At 38.5% G+C, this 17,406-nt stretch overlaps 1 protein-coding gene across 2 annotated transcripts in view; it reads left to right on the top strand.

Annotated features, from left to right (window-relative positions):
- KIAA0232 (KIAA0232 ortholog) overlaps positions 1 to 16,043 on the top strand; it is a 69,767-nt gene extending 53,724 nt beyond the window's left edge. For both annotated transcript variants that reach the window (XM_065836693.2, XM_071808557.1), the window contains 3 exons: positions 10,163 to 10,244; positions 12,311 to 12,408; positions 13,377 to 16,043. In XM_065836693.2, coding sequence (XP_065692765.1) covers positions 10,163 to 10,244; positions 12,311 to 12,408; positions 13,377 to 13,556 — 360 coding nt within the window. In that variant the 3' untranslated portion in view covers positions 13,557 to 16,043. The remainder of the gene's footprint in view (positions 1 to 10,162; positions 10,245 to 12,310; positions 12,409 to 13,376) is intronic.
- Positions 16,044 to 17,406: the final 1,363 nt, after the last annotated feature.

Here is a 17,406-nt window from a genome sequence, read left to right as displayed (position 1 = left end):
CAGAGGTACTTTTGAACCTCAGTCATTCTGTGATTCTGTGAAAAATTAACCATCTTTAGGCATTATGGTGTCATCTTGCATACTTTTAAAAATATATGCATGTGTACACTCATGTGGCTTTAAAATCTGTTTATCTTAGGTTTTTAGCTTATCTGATTTACCTGCAATATGTTAAAATGTGCATAAAGTTCGAGTAATAAGATACTACTGATTTTGATTCAAACCTATTCTAAAGTTTTGAAGAGGAAGATCTGAAGTCCGTCTTTGCAATATGAATTATAGTTACTTCCAAGTAGAAGAGTTTGAATTATTGGATGTAAAGTTCAGGAAAGAAAGATTTGTAGAAAGATTTAATTGTCTGGAAATTAAAATGTTCCTTGTCAGCATAGAAACAAAAAGAAATAAAACATGAATGTAAAATATCCATTGCTGCCACCGTACTGTAAGGAGGTCTCGCTATAACTATGGGTTGAGCTCTTAAGTTTTCTTCCAGGTCATTGTAGCCATAGATTAAATAACGTCGAATAGCAAAAATCCCTTCCAGCCAAAAATATCCAAGTTCTTCTTGCTGTGAGCTCCCTCTGCTCTTGACAAGAAATATTTGACCAGCACAATGAAGGTCCTTGAATGCTTCCAGAGGAGGACACCAGAAGTGGTGGTAGGGCTGGAAGGAATGTGCTGTGAGGGGTGGCTGAGGACGCTGGGTTTGTCTGGAGAAAAGGAGGCTGAGGGGTGACCGCAATGCTCTCTGCAACCTCCTGAGGAGGGACTGTGGGGAAGGAGGTGCTGAGCTTTTCCATCTGGCATCCAGTGGACATCAGGAATAATTTCTTTACCAAGAGGGTGGTCACACTCTGGAACAGGCTTCCCAGAGAGGTGGTTGATGCCCCAAGCCTGTCAGTGTTTCAGAGGCATTTGGACAATGCCCTTAACATGCTTGAACTTTTGCTCAGCCCTGAAGTGGTCAAGCAGTTGGACTAGATGGTTGTTGTTGGTCTCTAGTCTAAAATTATTTCTGCAGCCAGACCAGAGATGATGTCTGAATACTTATAAGTTGCATCTTACATTTTCTTTTCCTCATCAGCCTCTGCTTCCACATACTCAGCAGTGTGGCATCTACATTAGGAGGAATTTTTTTTTTGTTTTCAACTGAAGAGTTGCACCCAGCTTGTGTTGGGTGATTGTATGCTCCTCAGTTACAAGTTTGAAACGCTAATGCGTGTATGGGAAAGCTAACCTTTTTCTTGATGAAACTAAAGCTACCTGCCTTTTTGTTGAACAGAAATCAGAGTTCCTTATTTTCCTTCTTCATTTATCCTCTGATCCTCCTTTAAATTAGTTGCTATTGCAGCTTCTTTTCCCAATGTCAATAAGTTGATGTCCCCTGCTTGCACAGGAGAACGAAATTTGACTTTTTCAGGCCTCTTCTAGCCATCTTGGCTCATGCTACTCTGTTAAGTTAATGGCGATGAAGTGGCTCAGAATCTTTTCTGAAGTCTGGGAGTTTCTGGGTTTGTGCCAGGCCTTGACGAAACAGCCACCAAAAAATGAATAAACTTAGTCTGTAAGTCAGCATAGATTTGGGAATTGCCTTTTACCCAGAGTAAGCAGAATTGGAAGTTCATCATGCAGTAGGGCATAACGAATGAACAAATGGTATAATACAGTTACTTGTGATAGCAAGGGTCTAAAGTTCCTTCCAGCCCTTTTCAGATCTCCTTTCTGGATGCTTAGTTCTCCATGAGAATGTTTATTCTCATCATCAACCAGTTATCGATTCAAGAAAGTACCAAATGTCTGGTACAAGTTTACAGTGGTTCCATAGTTTGTTTTAGCTATGAGGCTCAGAAAAAAACCTTTGATACTGAATAGTGCTCATAAAGCTCTGGTGTTTTATTTGCTTTAAGTTCCTTAGCACAACTAACGGCTTCACTTGCTCAGGTTGCATGATCTTGTAGGCATTTTCACATGTTCAGAATTATAAGCCAGTAAGAAGTACAAAGGGCCAACAACCATCTCCACAGTCTAGACTCCAATTTGGTTTGCAGTTAAGCTCTTCCTAGGGGGCCTCAGGAGCCTGATTACAACCTGAACTCAGAAAACGGGGTTAACTGCCCCTCCTATGTCTAGCGTGTCTCAGGATGATGTGGGCACACCAACAGGCTTTTTGGCTTGAGAACATTTATCTAAATTTGTTATTGTAGTTAAGATTATGCGTAAAACAAGAGGTTTTTTTATGCATTAAAACAATTTTAATACGTTGATTGTGAAGTAAGCTTTCATCAGTAAAGATTACTATATTGTGTGGAGGAAGGAGTGCAAATGTCATGCAGGTATGTCTTCTGTATATGAACTTTTTTCTTTTTAAGAGTTATATTAATTATTTTCATGAGCATAAACAAAATCAATATAAAATACCTATTCTAGAATGGTTTAGGAGAAACATTCTTCCCAGATATTCCACATATACCTGCATGGGAAAAAGAGTTTTAACTTGAGCAGAGGCTGTGGAACTGACTGATCAGTATAGATCAATATTTGTAAAGGATTTTTTAAATGAAACTTCTGTGCTTGCTTCTATTGACTTAGCATAAAAATTACTGTTTAACTTACTGTTATCTAACATAAAGTTTGAGCTGTGTTCTGAGGTACCTCTGGTATTTTTACTTGAGTAATGGATGTGAAAATACTAATGTAGACCACAGTGTAATAGTAAAACATTCTGTTTTGTGTCACATGAACTTGAATTATGTGCGTGCCATGCAAACACACATCTTTGAATAACTCTAGTTTATAAGACTGTAGAAAAATCTGGTTCAGTTTCATCCCACTTAGCTTCTATATGAGCACACTTCTTTTGGGGATCATAGCGTATTTCGCAACAGGAATTTGCCAATAACTCCTTCAAAAGGGAATGATTGTATACCTAGCTTCAGGAATAAAAACAAACAAAAACCAAAAAACCACCACTAGAACAAAAACCAACACACCCACTCCCAACAACAGCAGCATAACCTACAAAAAATACCTGCTGAAGTACGGTCCTTTTTCTTCCAAGTAAATGTTCTTACCATTTAGCTGTGGAGTCGTGGGTAAGTATGGTCTGGTCCAGTTAATGGTCTCTCAATATAATAACACTCAATCTCTGACCAACAAATTTTAAATGGGCTCTGATCTAGTAGGTGTGTCCTAAGAATGCCTGTATTCTTGAGTCCTTGACATGGATTAAGAGACTCGTGGGTTTCGTTGGGATCGGTATCAGACTTGTGAGGTCTGAACATGCCTAGGATAAACTTTACTTGTAAAAACCTTAAGTGTTTATGATCTCGTTACTTATTTGGCCTGTTAGATTTGTTGAAGTACTTTGCCTGACTGGAGTAGTGCAGTGTAAGTGTATAAATCCTTTAGGAGTGGCTGGCGAGAGAGGAAGGGAAGAGAGGTGACCAATGTACATTGGTGCTGAGGTCAGTAGTGTAGGAGGTACCTGCCATAAACCCGAGTAGTGATAAGAGACAAAATGTGGTCTGCTTTATGCTTTAAAATGAGGAGAATCAAGTGGGAAAAACATTCAAGAGCACGTGAAGTTGTCCACATACAAAGCAAAGGACTTGACTGTAAAAGAGAGAGTCATTTGGGGCTGAGAAGAGATTGGTCCAGGTACTTCCTGGTAAGTGCTGATCATGGCAGATGATAAAAACATCTACAAAGACTTTGAGCTCTTTCTAATTAATAAGACATTAATTTGCTGAGATTTTGAAGGGTGAAAATATCTCATAGAGTTCACAATGACAGCATAAAAATAATGAGGAAAAAAAAACAAGGTTTAAAATAAGCCAATAAAATAAAGATCTAGTACAACTGAAAGTCCTAGAAGTCAGTCAGAAACAGGAAAATGACTAAAGGATATTTCTGAGACAGAACTAACAAACTTGGAAAGCCGTGAAGAGATGATGTTGAAAAGGTACTGTATAGTGCATTTTTTGTCACTGAATTGTTGGTGGAGAGACAACAAAGCAAAGGAGTAGTACAGATAAATTACACTGTTTCAGCTAGTCACACGAATATTTAGCTGAATACCATGAGCAGCAACTAATTTGAAAAAAGCTTAGTAGAATACTTGTTTGAAAGCACACAGGAGATAGAAAATATGTAGAAGGCAAGCACATTGCCATCTTAAAAAGGAGAATGGAACTTGGGGTATTACGGATGGCTCTCTTAATTCCCTAAATAAATGTTTTAAACTGTACATGGCACAGATGCCTGAGAAACAGAGAAAGTTTTAACGTATCGGTTTGGCAGAAAGATTGCACTCTCAAAATAACAGTGGTTTATTAGAGGACAAGGGAGATGATTAATTTTTTCTGGTCTGGGGTGTAAAATACATGTTTATGAAAATCCCTGATGATATGAAACTGGGAAGTTCTGCAGTTACACTGGAAGACAGGATTAGAATCAAAAGGCTGTTACATTGGAGAAATGGTCTGAAAAATAAAATGCAATCCAGCAGGGACAAATACAGACTTCTAAAGAAGATAATAGTCCTCTTCACAAACAGAGTGTGAGCAGTGGCAGGCGAGAAAATGACGTGAAACAGGAAAGCATCTTCCAGTAGATCATGAGCTGAGCATGAATTAGCAATAACACACTGTAAAAGCCAGCATTGTGGTATATAAATAGGAACGCCCTTCTGTAAAGAGGAGCAGTATCATTTCCTGGAGCTGGAGAGTCTTCTGCTGGAGTATTGGGCTGAGCTCTGATCACCCTGTATCAGGAAAGATGTCCTGAGGAGAGCAGCACAGACTTGACTAGTTTTGAAAACAGAGGCCTGAAGAAGAACCCAGCATTTTTACAGAAGCCATGTTCAGGGGGATTGGACTGGATGATCTTTCGAGGTCCCTTCCAATCCCTAACATTCTGTGATTCACAGTTACAAGAGATACAGAAAAAGCTGTGTTGTGGTGTAGGCTCTGGTAAACACAAAGAAAGTGCATGTGATGACCTTAAATCACAGCAAGGGAAGTGGAAGAGAACTAATTCTAACCAGAAAATGAGCTTACTGTAAGGCTCAGTAATTTTTAGGGAAGCAGTGGGAAATGTCTTGAAGAGATGCAGGGTGTAGGAATAGTGCATTGCAGGTGATTCTGGCTGTGTGCAAGAGCAGAGACTAGATGACCTGGTGGGGTCCCTTATACATGTATTTTCAGTTAAATTTGAGAATTAGGTGACTGCCAAATAGGTTTTAAGAATGGGAAGTCTAGACCAGGCTCCCTTCATTCATTTGTGACTAGTTTCTTGAGCCAGATGTATCTTCCCTGGGTAGCTGATGAACTAAAATTAGGATCTGATCTTTTGGAATGGGACTCAAGGGTTTAGTTGCTGCTTTGACTTCTAAATTATTCATGTGTTTCTTGTATCCTTTCTGATAGTAAGGGGATGCAGAGCAAGTTCAAGGAAATTTGTATTTACAGATTAATAGGACTTTTTCTGTGGTTGGTCATGAATCTGTCAGTCATAACACTTCAGATAATATTCAGATCATGAGGCTTTAGTGCTTATTCTGTTCAGATTGTGCAAAACTCTTGTCCCTGCCCCAGTCGCTGTCAGTAGGCATTCTGAAAGAGCAGAAATACTCGATGTGGGTGGTTGCAAATGAGCATCTAAAGCCCAAGTAGTCTCTCCTGAAAGGCATATCAATTTAGATGAAAAATAATAGCTATTTAGATGGGTGGCTGGCAAGTTTAATGAAACTGTTTGTAAAATACTGGAAGTGTGCTTTTTTTCAGGACCTGCAGGCAGATGGTCCTTGACACTGTAGATTCCAGCTCTGAGAAGATGCTTGAAGTTCTGACCAGTGTAATTTTTCTAACTAGCAAGTGACTGATCTGCCATATGAATTTGCTGTAGGCTTTTGTCTGCAACTGTAGGGAAAAACTTGTGATGGAAGCAAGGAAATCAACAAAAATGTTTGCTGCTTCATACAAGGAACAGCCCAAACCATCATACTAAGATTTCCCCCTATGCAGATCGTTGATAAAATAAGATTTAAGTTGTTAAGTACATCCTATATCTGTTCTTGTTGGAGAAGAAAAAATGTGTTGCATATTCATAAATGCTCTCTAAGAAATGTATCTGAGGTTGCAAAAAAGATATGTTTTATTCTGGCTAGAAGAAAGAATAAAGTAAATTCCTAATGAACTACGTGTATGAACAATCAAGCTCTTACCCAAGGAGAACTATTTACATGTATATATATGTATGTATAACAAAATACATATATTTTTAAAAATCTAATAACATGAACTTCCCTTTTAATACATGTGTATGCATAAGGAGAGGGGGAAGGAACCTCATCTCTCTGCCTCCTGCAAATTTCTCCTGCCTTTTGTTTTGTGATTTTTCCAGCTGCAACTCTTATGCTTCAGGCAATAAAACCTCATACCGCAGATGTGTACCAGGTTTATAATTTTATCATATTATTCGGTCTTTTTACCTTGAATTCTGCTTCCATACCTCTGGACCTGGTCTTTCCCAGCTTTGGTAGTCATTATTGCCTTGCCTGCCTAAATACCTCTGTCAGAGATATTCCTAACAGTTGGCTTAGTGTCCGGTTGTACAGTACCTCGAGTTAAATTTCAGCTCTGTCAGCAACCCAACAGCACCATGCAAATGTGCTGTTTATCAGGCTACTTGCTGGTCACAGCCGAAAACCCTGGTGTTGGGTACGTCCCTTGCTGTAGTGAATATGGAACAGTTTACATGAGCAAAATGAGCAGAAGCGTGAAATGCTTCTCCTGGGCATTGGCTCTGGCAGGCCCAGCTTCGCAGGCTCAGGTGTCCTCACCAGAGCAGCTTGTTTTTTTCCCCAGATCAATATAACATGATATTTTGCTACATGCTCACGATACAACTTCATCAGCTAATGAATTACATACTGCTTTCCATAGTAGTCTTGTGGGTAAAGCAGCAATACAATAAAGCTGTGTAGAACAGTAGTCTTCCTGAGCTGCTTTATTTCAAACCTGCATGTGAGTGAAGAGGTGAGGAAAAATCCCATGGATTGCAGGAAATGGTGTTCATGCTGCAGGGAACAATCTTCCACTTCTCTGCTTGTTTGCATTTTATTCAATTGTATCCTTAAAATACTGAATTGCTTTTCCATTGTGATGCTGGAGCTCAAAGTGGGGGTTGGACTAGCTGACCTCTGAAGGTCCCTTCCAACCCAAACTATTCAATGATTCTATGAAATACAAGTAGTTGTTATCAGCTTTAACTTACAAAATCTCTCCTATGTTATCTGCTTTACACCAGCTAGATTAGAGAGTCATTTCACTATGGTTTGATCTTTGAAGCAGCACTAGGTTTGGGGGTTTTTTAGTTGAAAAAAATGTAATACTTTTATTCCTTTGGAAAATATTTGTGTTGATGTTTGTGAAGAATGGTTGTTCTTTTGTATACAAGAGGTTTCATTTGAAATTTTGGATGAAAGACCTAAGTGGACAGTCCTGCAATTACATGAAGTTCTTAGGAAGGTTTATATGAGAAAAAAGACATAAAATGACGTTGGAAAGAACAAATGCGAGCTAGATGCCAATGAAAATCTTACAAGTGCTTTTTAAAGTTTTGAAACTTATTTTTCTCTTTCAAACTCTTGTACAAGCATTAGCAAAGCAAACATTAAAATTATTTTTTCTGCTGTTGGCTTAACTCTAAATATGGGAGAGGTAACGGGGACAGAAGCAGAATTGGACTTGTAGTTTCTGCATGTAACTGTACAATTCTGACCCCAATCTATTTAAAATTCACAGACCATTGTGGCTGAAATCCAGGACTCAGGGCAGGAGGATCTTGTGTAACTATAACATTACAGTAGTGTTTGTGCTTGGGCATGCTGATGTCCTCAAGTGATTTTTACCTCACATCAGGCTCTAAGAGAAGCCTCTGTTACCATATGTCTGGCTGCGAGAAAAGAAAGAAACCCCATCAGCCTTCTCTCAGACCTGCAGCAAGACTGAGAGTGCAGCAGCATTGCGGTTGGGTTTGCCTTATTGTCTTTGAGCTCTGCTTAAGAATAAAGTGAAACAATTATGAATGGTTTGAGAGAGGAAGGGCTTCCGCTGGCTGTTTCTAATACCAGAAGAATAGCTATTTAGATGGGTAGCTGGAAAATTTAGTAAAACTTTTCATAGAACACTGGAAGTATATGTGAGTATGTGTGAAAGAGAAGGAGGGGGCATAAACTGAAAATGCCATTTTAGAAGGGGAAGAATGCCAATGAAGGAAGGTAGAGTCATGGTACTAGTCTGGAGTTGGTATTTTGTAAATACTGATTGGGAATATTTCTTTAATTCACAGAAATTTTCATGATGATAGACCATGCAATTATAGTAAACACTGAATGTATAAAATTGACATCAGCTCGTGCCCCCCATCACCTCCCAAACAAAACCCCCAAATAGTGGGTCTGTTCCCCTCTGTCCATTTGCTTTATACACCTGACCTTAATGCTGGTTTAGAAATGAAGACAAGTCATTCCACGAGGGTCAGTGTTGGGGCAAGAGGGCCAGGTCTGAGCTCAAACTGCAGTCTTGCTGGGTTGCTGCTGCGCTCAGCTCAGTGTCTGGCTTTCTGTCGCTTCTCTGGTCCCTGGGCAGGGCTGGGAGGACACAGGGGCTGAAGCAGCTGCAGTCAACACCAGCTCAGTCCCTGGCCCAGCCTGAGGCAGACATGCAGGCTCTGATGGTGACTTGGCCCTGGAATCAGGGCTGCTGGAGCTTCTTACACCTGCCTGACTCGAGGTGGCTTTGCTTGTGACCCACAGTGGTTTATCCAGCTTCTCACAACACCAGCGATGGGGGAAACTTGGAACTTAATAAAGCTTTGTGCCTGTGGAGCTGGGCTGCCTCTGTCTATAGTCAGCAGCAGAGTGAAGCTTCCATGATTTAATTTATTTGCAAATGCACATATTTCTTACTAAATCCTGCTTCAAATACCCTAGATCTTTTTTAAACTATAACTTAATTTTCTAAAAACTCCCTTTTCTGGAGTTGGGGTTCGAGCTTTTGGACGGTCATTCCAAAAGGATTGTTCTTCAGTGTTATGGGAAGAAAACAGCATGGATAATTTCAGTATTCATTATAGCAGAATTTTACAGGGAAAAAGGTCGTTTCAGAACAGAGTATTCTTGAGTTGCCTATTTGAGTTGAGAGGGATTTCTCTTACATTAAATCATAGGTGTTTCTGAGTTTAGGTTCTATAGGTTTGTAGGTCTAGAGTAGCTTTAGGAGGAACAAAAGAGGATTCATTCAATTTCCATGCTTAAATGTTCTCAGATTTACAGAAAAGGAAGCTGGATAGAAACTTAGTGTTGAAGCTCCTTTGTTACTGTTTGTAGTAGCTAGTTGTACTATAGTTTTTGAATCATTCTGTTTAATATCTATAAGGAATGTTACATCTTTTCCAAGTCGATGAGGTTACCACAGATGCAGTTATAAAACAGGGACTGTTGTGATGAGTGTTTGGTATTTTAGCCATGTCCATTAATTTCATAAGGACAGGGTTCTGGTAAACTTAAATTAGCATTAAAAGACAGGGAGAGAGTATTTAGGTATTTTTAGTGAGTAGATTTAGATTATTTTTAGCATAAAGTCAAATTATTGATCACCCTCATAACCAGCTTTCCCTCATGTTGACACATTCTCTAATTTTATGTTATTCCATTGATGGTAATACTTTAAACATTAAATTTTGCTGCTTTTTGTTTGCTTTTCTGTTTTGTTTTACACTGAACCATTTGTCATGTTGACTGATGTTGCTTCATTGTATTTTCATCTCTTGGGTATCTCATCTGTTTTTCTTTTTGTACTTAGTTATGAAGCGTAGGGCTGGCATTCATCTTTTTGTTCTGGTTTTGTACAACTCTGTATTGATTAAGTTTGAGCCCCTGCGTGGAGTTCATATTGATTATAAGAGCTCAGATAATGGATGTTCTATTGTAGTTTGACAGTCCTTTCCTGTTAGTGTTAGAAATCAGTGTGACCTTTAAGACCTAGCAAATTGGTTGTAATACCAGAGTTTCCTCTTATACATGTAAGTATATTATTTATGGCATAATGAAGTGTGATTATTGTCTAAACACTTTCCTGTATTGAATACTAATCTGCAGAGAATGAGTGGCAGCCAGGAAAAGCAATGTTGGTGGGAAAAGGCGCTCTATTCTCCCCTTTTTCCTGCATCACAGTGTGAAGGTAAGAAGCTGTGCCTGTTTGACCTAACTTGCTCTTGCACCTGTGTTAGAATGAAATGCTCTTTCTTACGGATTGGAATTGCTGCAGATGAATTGGAACTTCCATCTGTATTGAAAACAAACAAAACCTTTCATAATAAATCCTCTTACCTGAGAGAGAACTGGGATGCTTCAGTTGCATTTGCAATAAATCTCTAGCATGTTTCTAAATAGTTTTAAAATTGAAGTACTTTTAAAATATTCTTAATATTTATGCAAACTTATTCTATTCCAGAGCCAGAATATTAATCTCTGACTCGGAAAATCCTTTATTACATTTTTTGAATGTTTCAACCTGAATAATACTTATTAGGTAGCTAATTTTTTAAGGATGTGAAAACATGGTAATTACCTTTTATGGGTTCAGGTAAATGACACGCCAGTTATTCAGTGAATGTGTGGTATTTCCATCCAGCTGGGGAGGAGAGAGATTTGCCTCTTGGCGACTCGTTTCATAGTGACAATCTGGGAATTTTTCTGTCCGGCACAGAGCAAGCCCAGCCCCTAGGGCGGCTGCTCGCCCGCAGAAGCAGCTGCACTGCCACAATCTCTGTTGCCTCCCAAGAATTTGTAGCATCTGACAGCTGGCCCAAGCCCAGGCCTTCAGTGGACAGCCGAGAATCCAGACAGTTTTGGTTTTATTTTTCTGCCTTCAAAGCAATTTACCTTTTCTGGAGAGAAGGCAAGAAGCTAAATAAGAACATTTTGTGTACCAAATAGACAGACTTTTTGGTGGTAGAGGCTCAGTGCAAAAGAGTTTTGACCAGAAACCTGCCTCCTTAATAATCTGGAAGTAGATTAGCTGGTAATTATTACTGAACTATTTTTGGAATGCACCTTAAAATGCAACCAACTAAAAGGTGTTCTCGGTGCCACAGTAAATGCTCTTTACTGTGATATTTAGAACAGTTTGGGTTACTTTCAAGAGCATCTTCACATACTTCACTCCCAACTATAGAAGTGTGTTTGCACGGTGAAAGAGAATAAATTGATGCCTGCAGGACTTTGATTTCCCTCCGGGACTGGTCACAGAACCTCCCATATTAGAAAAAAAACCTCAGTATTTACAAAGTAGAGATATTTAGTGTCCTTTTGTAAAGTTTCAGTTTTTTCCCCACAGTGATAATCGCAGAGGCATTATTGGTGTACTAGCAAATGTAGTGACTCACGTTCTTTGAGGACGTATTTAACATGGTAATCCTTCCATTCCTGTGAGTGAATTGTGTCATCCTTTTGCTGACATCCACTGGTGATCCTGCAGAACTGTCTCAGTGTTCATGACCTTATTTCATCAGAGGAAGACAGACTATACAGTATAAAATACTGTGAAGTCCAGAACCTGCTCAATACAGTGGCAGAATTTCTGTGAAGTACAATAGTTGCACAATTTCCTCTTTTAGACCAAGTTTAAAAAAACAGAGCTTTATCCTCAGAACTAATGTTATTCACAAATCTTTAGCTGTATCCAGATTTCTGTATGGGTATTTTTTATATGCTTATATTGATGCATGTGATCCATATGTATCTCTGTGATATATGTTGGTATTATATCTGGAAATTTACTCTGGTAAGTAGAAACCACAGCCATTCATGTTAACTTTTTCTGAGCTGAAGTCAGGATCAGGCTACTGTTGCAGTGTATTTTGTGTGGGTGTAAAAATAGGAATGATCTGGAAAACTGTGCAGTATCAGAATTAAAAAACACACTGAACCATTTATAATATAAAGGTAATTATTGGTCTTTGTACCTTATTATTTTAGATGTTTCCATTAACTAAGTCGCTGCTTTTTTTTTCTCTTTCAAATTTGGTTATCTAGGTAAGATTTGATGATGCTTCATTAAGGTATTAAGCTCTTTAAGGATGTCAAACTAAAACACCCACAAGTACAGAGTTTATATGACTTAGAGTGTGAATTTCAACAATACTTCTCTAGATGATTTCATTTTGGCTAAATGTAAATAACAATGTTCCTCAATTGTTTTTTCTTCCTTTTTCCTCTGAAACACCCCCACAAACACAATCTAAGAGTGTTATACAAATGCCAAGGGAGAGAATGGTGTAGGAGAATTTGCAGATGCAAAGGAAATATCCAATGATGATGAACATATTTTAGATTTTAATATGGTAAGTTTGTCATTGGTTTGGGGGAGGAGTTTGTTTGTTTATTTTATGAGGGTGTCCTACCACATCTTTCCTTTCATCGCAGTTTTCAGTCTGGCCTCAAATGCAATTTCTGCAAGAACCTTCTAAAACTTTTCTTCTCTTGCTTCATGTTTTTTCCTTGCCTCTATGTCTTGAGCGTTCTTCTGGAAACTCCTTGGTGTTGTATTAATACTTCGGGGAATTACAGCCCCAGTTGTACTTCTAGTGGTTAAGCAAATTCAGTTTCCTTTGGGAACATTTGGCTTTAGCTTGTTGTCTATGTTAAACATGAGTCTTTTTTTCCCTTGACTTCTAATTTCAGTAAGCGTAGAGTGGGCTGATGTGCACTACGAAGGCAGAAAGGACTGGTAACTATAGGAGTAAACATAATGTATGCCAAATTCTGTCTTATTTACAAGCAAAAAAACACCTGTTTTTTTTTTTTCCATAGGGAAATTTTTGCGTTTCTCTGTGCATTTACTGATGTACTTTTAAACTTTATAGTGATGGTAGCAGGTAAATTTACACCATGACACGCTTGCTGTAGCTTTACTGATTCAGCTGAAAATATACTGGGTTTGCATTGTTAGTCAGATCTGTGCTGTGTTTTCTTCATATTTAACACTTACTACCACATTTTGGAGGTAACCTTTACAGTCATTTCCTAACATGAACTGTGATAATGATGCATTCTAAGTTCACTTTTGAATCTCTTGCTGTTGTGTGCAAATCCTAAAATTAAGGAATAGGAAAAACTAATAAAAGCCCCTCCTCTTCCCCTGATGTTCTGCAATCCTTTCTACACAGTGGACTAAGTCAGCAAAGAGGACTTGCTCTGTAATTGTGACTTCTCTCTTGAACAGCTACAAAATTATAAAGCCTCCCAGCCCAGACAAAAGCAAACATGTTCTTTATTGTTCCCCATCAACACTGTCAGTTTAAATCCTTAGGTTTCTTCTGTTTATGAAGCAAGATGTGCAGATGATATAAATGCTGAGGCAAAACCAAATGGCTTCAGGAAGAAGATCTACTCCAGCGATAGCTCCGGCTCTGCAGAGACAGCTTCAGAAGGTGGAAGTGAATGGGCTGATCCGTGTGAGGAGGAGCTTTTTTCTCGAACTCAACTATAAAAACTGCAGAGTAGAAAAGATGATTTAAAAGGAACATGAGATGGAAAACTATCTTTCTTGAGGGTCTGTAGCTCTAAAACAACAACTTGAGTTTCCTCTTCAGTTAATGGATTCAGATGTGTATTTATCTTTCTCTTCTTGCTGATTTTATAGATGAGGACACAGCTGTCCTATTGAAGATTTTTTTTTCCCCAAAAAACTGTTAAATTCTTGGCTATTTGAACTAGACTAGATTGTGTTGTCAAATCAAGAATGGATGTGCATGTGCTTGTCTTAGTAGTACCACTGCTTTTTTGCATCTTAATTGCAGTTATTTTCATTCGTAACTGTAGCCCTACCACTATTACTACCTTCTTAGCATCGCAGTGTCTACAACTACTTCTGCTATTCTGAGACTTCAGCTTTCTGCACATTAGGCTTTGTTCTTTAAGAACTGGGAGATAAATACTTAACACTGTAATCTATCAGTGCCTTTCTGAGCGCAGGAGAAAAGCATGAATGACTTGTCCAGTCTTCATTCAGTAAATCTCATAATTTTGAAGTAGGAACAACAGGGTTGTGCTTTAGAGACTTACAGAAACTGTGTTTTCTATCCTATGATTCCCCCCTCCCGCAAACCAACACTGAGGATACCATGGTTTGTATTTTTGCTAACTGGAGAAGCCAAGGATTTTTTTTGTAGGTATGGAGGCAATGTGGGTGATTTTTTTTCCTTTTTTTCTTTTTTTTTTTTTTTTTCTTTTTTTGTCCTTTTTAGCAACTTGCCAATGTGGGGCAGACATTTAAAAAGTAACACCAAAAATAATAAACCACTGGGGTGGTGAGTGGATTGTTGTGAATTTTGTACCGAGTAATGAGAATGTTATCTTGTTGCAGATGATGGCATTCATGTAACCTGCAAAAGCATCCTGTATTGAACTTGAGCCTGAATGACTGAAACTATCTAAAATGCTCAGAGTGTTCAATGTTTGAAATGCAAAGGGTCAGTGCTTCACTTGAAAGAAATCCTGTGGCTGCTGCAGTTAGCTGCTGTTGTGGCTGTAATTTAGTAAATCTCGTAGTTCATTTTGTGTTTCTGAGAGAATGTGTGGGGCAAGTTCTGTGTGTGGTGGGTGGGGGCAGGGAAAGCGACGACTTACAACATACATGTGTGATTGCAGTAGTGATTGTTGCTTTATGTGACTTGCTTTTAAATTTTATTTTCTTAACTTAGAAAGTCAATACATTGTCAAGGTGCATCTGTACAAGACTATCAACTCCTTGTGCTTTTAAGACATTATGCAAAATGTATAAGCCAGGAGGAGCAATATTTGCAAAACTAAACATTCTAAGTTTTCACCAACTCATAGTTTAAAAAACAACAACAACTAACTAGTCTATACAATAGCAGCATGTCTATAACATCAGGAAGTGCAGGAAGTCCAATACCGACTTGAAAAGCTTAACCATTAATTTTGACAGGCAATAAAACTCATGAAAACTATAGCTGTGTGAAATGTGAGCTGAACTGCCTTTGAAATATGTTCTGTGCTGGTAAGAGTTTCTGAGTAACTGGGTTTTGTTGCCTTTATTCAGTTGATAATGTAAGAATTTAAATCCGTGGTTGGAGAACCATGCCGATCTTTGCGTAACGCTTATGTTCAGATCCTTACTGAAAACTGGCTTGGTTTGTCCTTACCTGGGGACTTTCTTTTGGTCCTCCTCTTAGACTATGTTCTAGGGTTTGTATTCATACAACAGATCTTTTGACACGTTACACTTTCTTTCCTTAATTTATTTGCAGACATTGGGTAGATTTTTATATATTTTACTTTCTTCTGGAGCTTCCTTGAGAGGTTGTTTAGCACCTGCACTGAGAACTAGTTAACTGTAACATGAAAGTAAAAAAGAACTTAACACACAAATTCTTCAAATCACTGCAGTGAAGAATGGAATAGAACTTCATTCAAGAACAAGAAATGACCAAATGGACATATTTCAAACACAAACTTCAGCTCAGTTAATTTTGGCTAGAGCTGCTTCTTTGGTAAGAAAGGGCTCAAAAATGACAAAGGTGTTGCTTATAATTACATTGTGGCATGTAATAATTCCAGCACCTTTGGGGAAAATAAAATCGTATCTTGAGCTTGGGCAATAACAAATTGTCTTTACTTGTTTTCATAGTTTAATGGCTAAAGCTCTAAAGCTTTCAGTGAGAGTTGAAGTGTGGTTTTTAGTTTTTCTGTATGGATAGAAACACACACAACAACAACCAACAAAACACCAACAACAGAAGCATTACAGGTTGGCATACGCTGAACCGCACTGTGGTATGAAGCGCATTGCATATCCATAGCACTGAAGTATCAGTTTTCCATTCCTGGGCTGAAATTTGTTTCTACTTTTTGCTTCAAGTGGTTGTATTGTTCTGATTTCACGTACACCAGAGTAACTGATTTTGTTTTCTTGTGGAGTTACTTAACACCGAATAAAAATATAAAAGGACAATTGGATGGCGTGTGTGCGTGTGTGTGTGTGTGTGTTCATTTTCTTTGGCTAATATATATAACTTAGATACAAGATGGTAACTAAGCATTAAACATTCTGGAGAGAGAGCTTGAGGTATCTGATTTGGGAGTCCGTTTCATTGCTATATTTTTTAAAACTTTTTTTTTTTCAGCACAATGCAGGAAAATGAAATACACTGCATATGTTCTTTTTTAAATATATATATATATATAAATAGACATAACAAGCTTAGTTCCAAGGTCCTTTCTCACATAACAGTCAAAGAACTTTTATGTAATAGCGGACGTCATTTCTGCTCTCAACTTGTGTTCAGCCATCAATGGTCAGCATCTCACTGTATCTTTAGAAGAACTGCACCCATACACAAGAACACGCTCACTCCTAACCCCATGGCCAGCCCTCTTTTTCTAAAAAGGAAAAGAGACAGACCCTCTTTTGAACAGCTCACATGCAGCTTGGTGGAGACAAGTGCATGATCTCGCTCTAAGTTTACAGCCACAGTGACCTGGGATTGTATGTAGAATGATTTGCCATTTCCCTGAACTAGAAGTGCAGTGAAAATGCCACATAAATACACACAGGAAATAATGAAAAATAGTTGTTCTGTATGGTCCTTGGGTAAATACTTTTGTTCATTAACATCAAGCATGCTTTAAATTTTGTAGTTAAAACTTTCAAAGGCATAAATTATTTTTAATTATTTCTTAAATACAGCACTAGTGTATTTTCACTGTTTACAGAAGATGCTTGATAAAAGAATTACATCTGATCAGCCAGGCCTTTCAGTTGTTGTATGCTGAAAAATTAGTTTCCAAAGTAAAGAATGCTGCTGTCATGCAAACCCCTCTGCATTGTCCTTGGCAGCAAGTGCGCCTGTCAGTGGTAGCACAGGCGGTAGGTGCGCATGGAACTGTGACTTAGGGGAGTGTTGTCTGCAGTGAAAATACACAGAAAGGTACTGCAGCTCCTGCAGAGCCAGTCTGCCTGGGATTCCTTGCTGCTAACTCATTCTTTTCCTGCCAGGACCAGCATATTTAAGCATTACCCCCGACAAATTTGTCATCTACCTTTCATACATTATTTTATGACCTGTGAAACTAGTAGCAATGAGAGTCCAGAGGTTTAAGACAAATGGAACTTAACTAATATGTTTTAGGTTTATGCAATATCCCTTTTCCCGTTGTTCAAGCTGCTCTTAAAATATAATATGCAAGTGCTTGTAAGTTTTATGAGCTACCTGTGTGTTCTAATATGATGATAATGGGATTAAAAGGAAAAGCAAAGCTGACAGAGCTGGCAGTGCGTCGGCACGCTGCCCAGACAAAGTGACTGGGTGGCAAAA

Source organism: Patagioenas fasciata, chromosome 4 (genome assembly GCF_037038585.1).
Source record: "Patagioenas fasciata isolate bPatFas1 chromosome 4, bPatFas1.hap1, whole genome shotgun sequence".
NCBI classification, from domain to species: Eukaryota; Metazoa; Chordata; class Aves; order Columbiformes; family Columbidae; genus Patagioenas; species Patagioenas fasciata.
The sequence above is the reverse complement of the archived record's forward strand: the minus strand, read 5'-3'. Positions and strand labels throughout refer to the sequence as shown.